The sequence below is a fragment of the Onychomys torridus genome, chromosome 4 (genome assembly GCF_903995425.1).
Source record: "Onychomys torridus chromosome 4, mOncTor1.1, whole genome shotgun sequence".
Classification (NCBI taxonomy): Eukaryota; Metazoa; Chordata; class Mammalia; order Rodentia; family Cricetidae; genus Onychomys; species Onychomys torridus.
Genome location: NC_050446.1, coordinates 116,619,708 through 116,627,460, shown reverse-complemented (window position 1 = coordinate 116,627,460; position 7,753 = coordinate 116,619,708). Strand labels below are relative to the sequence as shown.

The following is a 7,753-nucleotide window of genomic DNA, read 5'->3' as shown; positions in this document are numbered from 1 at the left end:
TTCCTGGAGGAAGTGAGCCCAAGGGCAAGCCAGGCCATCAAGGGGAAGGATTGGCTGGGCGGGCACCCTATCTTACAGTTGAGGGACAGAAACTTCAACTTCACTGTTCCTGTGGCACCAGTTGGCTGGCTGTCCAGACAAGACTGTGTTGGATTTCTCAAATCTGTTGATGAGTTGCCAGAGCCCTAAGTTGTAATTGGTAAGTAGGATGGAGCTGACAGTCTTGCTCCTCTGTGTGGCAGGTCCCGAGTGGCTGCTGAGATGGCCAATGAGAATCACGGCAGCCCCCGGGAGGAAGCATCCCTTCTAAGCCACTCTCCAGGCACCTCCAATCAGAGCCAGCCCTATTCTCCAAAGCCAGTTCGCCTGGTACAGGACCTCCCAGGTACTGAAGGGAGTGGTGGGCTGGTAAGATAGCAGGGGTGCTGTGCACAGCCCTGACTGTCTGGGTTGTACTCTTGTTTGCAGAGGAGCTGGTACATGCAGGCTGGGAGAAGTGCTGGAGCCGGAGGGAGAGCCGTCCTTACTACTTCAACCGATTCACCAACCAGTCCCTGTGGGAGATGCCCGTGCTGGGCCAGCACGATGTGCTTGTGAGTGCCAACTTGGGGCAAAGGTCTCAAGAGCAGGCCTCTGGCCTTCCACAAATGTATCTCAAACAGCTAGGTGTCTTGCCCTGTGCTGATACCTACAGATAAAATGTCAAGCAAGACAGTATCTGTTTTCAAAGACCCTACCATCAAACAGGAGAGACGGGAGCAAATTATTAGTGTAGTATGCTGAATACTGGGCACCATACAAAGAGGTAGAGAGACGTCAGCAAGAACTCCCTGTCTTTGTGGTATGCTTATTCTGTGGCAGACAGTAGGATTCCAGTTGTGGACTTATTTAAAGAATGTATTGAGGGTTGGGGATTTAGCACAGTGGTAGAGTGTGGGTTTGGTCCTCAGCTCAAAAAAAAAAAAAAGAATGTATTGAAATCCACTGGGGTTCCTGGTCTGGGAAGAGAAGGAAGAGCTCCTCTGAGAATCAGGGTTTAAGGTGAGGCTGGCTAAGTGGGAGGGGAAGAATGTTCTAGGAGTCTAACCGCAGGCTACCTGGTAGGAACCTCAGCTCTTGGATCCCTCAGCTAGAGCAACCCTTACTATACACAGTCAGGCAGGGCCCCTTCATTTTGCAGGTGAAGACAGTGAGGTTCAAAGGGAAGTAACTGGCCCAAGGCCATATGGCTGCTTGTGGGCAGATTCTTGGTGTCACTAAAGGAGGTCCACACAGAGCCTTTTGATCTGAGAAATAACATTTCCTGACTTCTCTTGATTCCTGATTGCTGCTGTTCTCAAGGCACTGAGCTAACACAGACATCACAGCAAGTCACTCACTGACTTGTGTCACAATGTCAGTGCTAAGGTGGGGTTAACATGGCCTTTCTGAAGGTGAGGGCATCAGGAAGCAAGGAGCAGGCAGGATGGAGTCCAGGGTTCTTCATCTGCATCCCAGGCCTCTGGCTTCCTTAAGAGTCTGGAGTGTGGGGCTCCTAAGCCTTTGGCCCTGATGCAGTTCTGCTGTTTTCCCTCCACTAGTCGGACCCTTTGGGGCTGAATGCAACCCCACTGCCCCAAGACTCAAGCTTGGAAACTCCTCCAGTGGAGAACAAGCCCAGGAAGCGGCAGCTCTCGGAAGAGCAGCCAAGTGGCAACGGTGTGAAGAAGCCCAAGGTGAGGGTCTGGGGCTCCCAGGACCTGGCTGGTAAGTGGTTACCTTGGGCATGTGGCCAGCAGCCCCCTGCGAGGGCTGGCTTAGGAGGGAGTCCCAATGCAGCTGCTGGGCCTGGTGCTGGGCCTGGCCACAGTCTTCTGACTTGATGCCTTTTCGATTCTTTTCCTTCAGATAGAGATACCTGTGACACCCACAAGCCAGTCGGTGCCCAGTTCCCCCAGCATCCCAGGAACCCCAACACTGAAGATTTGGGGTGCATCTGCCGAAGATAAGCAAGCAGCTCTCCTCCGACCCACTGAGTGAGTCCTTGCTGATTGGCTTAGATATCATTCATTGCTGATGGGCAGCCTGCCCAGGACCGTGTGGTGTGGTAGTGGTGGGCAGGGCATCTTCACAACTCCTGTCTGTGCCCCTAGGGTGTACTGGGACCTGGACATCCAGACCAATGCTGTCATCAAGCACAGGGCTCCTTCAGAGGTCCTGCCCCCACACCCTGAGGTCGAGCTGCTCCGCTCGCAGCTCATCCTGAAGCTCCGCCAGCACTACCGGGAGCTGTGCCAGCAGCGGGAGGGTGAGGCTCTGCAGCCTCGCCTTGGCTTCCCCACTCGGGCGGGGGTGGGGAGTGGTGTGTGCTGGAGGGAAACAGACCTGTTGGGCTCCCAGCTCTGTGATGCTGAGTGCTTCTCCACTTGTCTGCAGTTTGTACACCTGGAAGATGAGAACCACAATTCTTAGAGAAAGCGTGCTTGGAGCTCACACCTCCCAGCTTTCGGGAGGCTCAGGCAGGATTTTGAATTCCAGGCTAGTCTTGGCTGCATTACCAGACCCTGTCTTAAAAAAATAAAGTACTCGTGATTCTCAGAACATAGTTTGGGAAAATGAAGTCTAGGAAATAAGCATGTGAAAAACACCTTTTCCTGTCTCAGTGGGCTCTGCCGACTACTCCAGGTCCTTAGCAGCTCTCTTGTCTCACAGGCATTGAGCCACCCCGAGAATCTTTCAACCGTTGGATGCTGGAGCGCAAAGTAGTGGACAAAGGATCGGACCCCCTGTTGCCAAGCAATTGTGAACCAGTTGTGTCACCATCCATGTTTCGTGAAATTATGAATGACATTCCCATCAGGTATAGCTCCACAGCTCAGCTGCTTGGTCCTTGTGCCAGTCACAGGTAGGAGGCCTCTAACTCTTGCCTGTTTTCTAACTCAGGTTATCCCGAATCAAGTTCCGGGAGGAAGCCAAACGCCTGCTCTTTAAATATGCAGAGGCTGCCAGGCGGCTCATCGAGTCCAGGTTTGACTTTCTCTGCCCTACACAATCAAAATGGGGGTGGGGGAATACATTTGGCTAATGCTCACAAGCTGGTCAATGCTGCCCAAGACAGATGGGTGGTAAGCCTAGAGGCTAGTGCCTGAGATGGGAGTGAAGTAGGAGGAGGGGAGACCTAACAGCTGGGCCCTGCACCAAGTACAGCTTTCTCTTGCCATCAACCTGCAGGAGTGCATCCCCTGACAGCAGAAAAGTGGTCAAGTGGAACGTGGAAGACACCTTCAGCTGGCTTCGGAAGGACCACTCAGCCTCCAAGGAGGACTACATGGTGAGAGGGCCCCAGGGTGAGGTGAAGGCTCTGCTGGTCAGGCTGGCTTCCACAACAGCCTTTGTGCAGTGAGGCAGACCGTGATGCCCGTCAGTCCCCAGTCACTGTGGAGATGCTCAAGGCCAATGGCTTTCTCTCAACCAATCTTAAGCTCAGATGCATACAAACAGCTGCCTTTCAACCCGATGAATGTTCAATATATCTCCTCAGTAGCTCTGTGAGAATAGTCTCCCTTTTCTTGTGTGTACCCATATTACGATTAAAAGCCACCTTTAGGGGGTTGAAACAATTAAAAGCCACCTTTAGGGGGTTGAAGAGATGGCTCAGCAGTTAAGAGCACTAGCTGCTCTTCCAATGAACTGGGCTTCAATTCTAGCACCTACATGGGGCTCACAGCTGCCTGTAGCTCTCATTATAAGGGGTCTGATGCCTGCTTTTGGCTTCTGGGGGCACCAGGCATGCATTTGGTACACAGACATGAGATGGTAAACACTAATATCACACACAAACTAAATATTAAAAAATAGCCAGCCACCATTAGATTCAGCCCTTACTTAGTGTATCTACAGCCCTTCTGTTCTCTGGCCCGTGCCCATCACTTCTCCTTCTCCAGCAGCACTTGCAATGGGCTTTCTTTTCAGGACTGCTTCTCATAGACACGTTTTACACATGACAACATTAAGTGTACTTGACCTGTGGTGACACACAGGTCCAGCCCTGGCCAGAGACCTGTTCTCCCGTAGCAGTTTCACAGTATCATTTTCTTTACAAGGACTTCAAAGCACAACCTTTAAGTCTGCACCAACCAAGTTCCCTGTGCTGTAGCAGCCCTCCAATGGAAGGCCCGCGCTGTACTGGGCTCGCTTGCTTCTTTCTCCACCAGTCATCTTGGGTTCTGCCCATGGAACTGCAACAAAAACTGCAGCCGTTCAAGGACAGGGGTTCGGTGGATCGAGGGATGACACTGACTTCACAAGGTCCTGTTTGCTAGCTTCAGTTCCCTTGATAGGAGCAAGATCCAGAGAAGTCCAAGCAACGTGGCTAGTAAACAGTAGACCACTTTCAACCTGGGACATCGGGGTCCCATAGCCCACAAGAGTTCCACCTGCCAGCCCCTCCGAGGCCCTTGGGCCACCAGTGTCCTGACCAGGGCTTTTCTCCAGGACCGCCTGGAGCACCTGCGGAGGCAGTGTGGGCCCCATGTCTCCGCTGCAGCCAAGGACTCTGTGGAAGGCATCTGCAGCAAGATCTACCACATCTCCCTGGAGTATGTTAAACGGATTCGAGAGAAGCACCTTGCCATCCTCAAGGAAAACAACATCCCAGGTAGGGCTGAAATGGCGAGCCATCTAGCCTGTGTCCTAGGCCCTGGTTGAAGGACCATGTAAGGCTGTGCCTCAGAGCCAGGGACTGGACTGATTTGGGAGAACCTATTTCTTGGAGTAATGTTGGGTAAAACCTGTTGTGTCCTTTGGCTCTGGGCTGTTAGTACTCCCCTGGGAAATGAACTAATGAGAGCCAGAAGTTGATGAAAGATGGGCCTACAGTTAGTAAGCAGACCTGGGTCATATCCCTAAACCTTTGCTTTCCCCAGCCCCAAGTGTAATAATACCTGCCATGATAATGTGAGTGTTCATGTCAAAAAACCACACAGGCCCCAGAGATCCCTACATAAGCAAACTTAACTGCCCAGACAAAGGCCATAAGTTCCTACTTCCGTTGTCTGGCAGGCCGAAAGCATTGCAAATGGAGTCTGCTTCAGTGTGGAGTGTATTGATCCATGCCACCAGTTAATGCCAGTTGCCTGGTAGCTTTTTTAATGGCCGTTCCCTTTGTGATGGCAACTATGAGCACTGGCATAGTAAGTACAAGGGCTGTCCAGAGCTGGACAGCTCCTCACTGTCCTCCTTGCCCACAGACGAGGTAGAGGCCTCAGAGTTGGAGCCCCGCCTGGTGTATTGCTATCCAGTTCGTCTGGCTGTGTCTGCACCCCCCATGCCTAGTGTGGAGATGCACATGGAGAATAGTGTGGTCTGCATCCGGTATAAGGGAGAGATGGTCAAGGTCAGCCGCAGCTACTTCAGCAAACTGGTGAGAGCTGGGGTGGCCCATGCAGATGGTGTGAGTGGAGGCTCAGGCCCTTCCTGGACCAGAGTCCTCAGCGGCTGGCCAGTAATGAGGTCGTAAGATCCCTGCTGAACCCCTTTCTTTCTGCCATGCAGTGGCTCCTTTATCGCTATAGCTGTGTTGATGACTCAGCCTTCGAGAGGTTCCTGCCTCGAGTCTGGTGTCTTCTCCGTCGATACCAGGTACAGATCTGGGGCCAGGGAGGGCTCCCGTGGACGGGAGCAGCAGAAAGACTGAGCCTCACACTGACTAAGGCTAACCTGCAGATGATGTTTGGCGTGGGCCTCTATGAGGGGACTGGCCTGCAGGGATCACTGCCTGTGCACGTCTTTGAGGTCCTCCACCGACTCTTTGGCGTCAGTTTCGAGTGCTTCGCCTCACCTCTCAACTGCTACTTCCGCCAGTACTGTTCTGCCTTCCCTGACACAGATGGCTACTTTGGCTCCCGCGGGTGAGATCCAGGGGTTGCTGGGTCCCTTTTGCCCACAAAGATGTCTGCTTAGGGCTTTGGAATCAGGCAGTCTTGAAGGTACCCCTGCTTCACTATTTACCATGTGTGCACACTATTTACACGCTGAGGAAGCTCTGGGAGCCTCCACTTTTCTGGCTTCATGGGCAGACTATGTAACAGACACCACCTAAGCTGGCCTGTAGGCCTCTCTATGAATTGGCTTAGGTTTGGATTAGGAAACCCTGGCTCCAGGCATTGAAGGATGAGAAAGGGAGAGCAGACCTTGAAAGTAGCAGGGTGAGGAGCAAAAGACGACCAGGTAAACTGTAGGAAGAAAGTGCTAGGTGGACAAGGAGAGGCCTGTGCTCATCAGCTGGGGAAGCACTGGGTGTGGTGGCTTTGGACTCTAGTTCAACTTAGTGGATGGTCACAGGTACACACCTCCGTCCTCAGGTTACCTATTCGAGAGACAGGGTCACTTCCTTGTCCTAGCACAGTTAAGGGTGAGTGTTGGCCTCTGGCCTGACTGTGGTCATCTCTTCATTGTGGCTGTCTAGAGGTGGGGGCAGTATGTGTGAGGGTGCTGCTGGTGGGGCTCCAGTGCTCACCTTTCTGTAGGCCCTGCCTGGACTTCGCCCCGCTGAGTGGTTCCTTTGAGGCCAACCCTCCGTTCTGCGAGGAGCTCATGGATGCTATGGTCTCTCACTTTGAGGTGGGTGTGCTGCCAACTGACGGGGCAGGCAAAATTGCAAACTGCCCTTTAGGGCAGTACCTCATCTCCACCCCATACTTTCCCTCCCACAGAAACTGCTGGAGAGCTCACCAGAGCCCCTGTCCTTCATTGTGTTCATCCCCGAGTGGCGGGAGCCCCCGACGCCAGCGCTCACCCGAATGGAGCAGAGCCACTTCAAACGCCACCAGCTGGTCTTGCCTGCCTTTGAGCACGAGTACCGCAGTGGCTCCCAGCACATCTGCAAGAAGTAGGTGCCCGGGCAGCAGGGGAAGGAAGCCAGGTCAGGCTGGCAGGCTGGGGGAGCAGGCCAGTCTGTGCCCTACCCTAAGCAGCTGCCTTTGCCCACAGGGAGGAGATGCACTACAAGGCCGTCCACAACACGGCCGTGCTCTTCTTGCAGAATGACCCCGGCTTTGCCAAGTGGGGGCCAACACCGGAGCGGCTGCAGGAGCTCACCACTGCCTACAAGCAGTCGGGCCGCAGCCACGGCTCCAGCTCTTCCTCCTCCTCCTCCTCCTCCTCCTCCTCCTCCTCCTCAGAGGCCAAGGACCGGGACTCAGGCCGGGAGCAGGGCCCCAGTCGAGAGCCTCACCCCACTTAACATATCCTGCGGGGAGGAGGAGCCCTGGGGGTGCTGTTCCAGACCTGCTGGGACTTGGTCCTCAGGGCCCTCCCCTGGGGTGGCGGCAGCAGGACTTGGGCTGCCAGGGACATAGGACTATATGGCTCTGCCAGGGCTCCCCTCCCTGCCCTCACCCCTCAGATTCACTAAGTCCCTTGTAAATAGGCCCATGCCTTCCCAGCCCCACACTGACCCTGTTGCTGCCTTGTTTCATTTGTAAAAGGAAATACAGAAACTCCCCAAGAGCGTGTGAGGGTCTTGGGGCAATTGCCTCTGTGACCACTCGGTACCCCATCTAGGTGCCCCTTATCAAGAACCCTAGGCTTTCACACCCATCCATCCTTGGAATCCTTGCAGGTCTGAGTTCCTATTGGCTTCTGAGCTCAGCAGGTTGGAGGAGTCCAGAGCACCTACAACTGAGCCTGCCTGGATATCTTGGGGTTTCTGCCTAAACCAGACTTACAAGCTGCTAAATGTCTTACAGTCAAGGCTCAGGAGGAACTAGAGCCT

General features: G+C 53.8%; 1 protein-coding gene across 1 annotated transcript; it reads left to right on the top strand.

Moving 5' to 3' along the window:
• Window positions 1–208: 208 nt before the first annotated feature.
• Window positions 209–7,491, top strand: Pcif1 (phosphorylated CTD interacting factor 1). The gene is given in 16 exon segments (XM_036185905.1): window positions 209–229; window positions 232–385; window positions 469–593; window positions 1,581–1,715; window positions 1,888–2,015; window positions 2,133–2,287; window positions 2,692–2,839; window positions 2,923–3,006; window positions 3,211–3,310; window positions 4,474–4,636; window positions 5,229–5,401; window positions 5,533–5,619; window positions 5,704–5,888; window positions 6,507–6,600; window positions 6,693–6,868; window positions 6,970–7,491. Coding segments are annotated over 16 exon segments (2,181 nt in total). The 3' UTR covers window positions 7,223–7,491.
• Window positions 7,492–7,753: the final 262 nt, after the last annotated feature.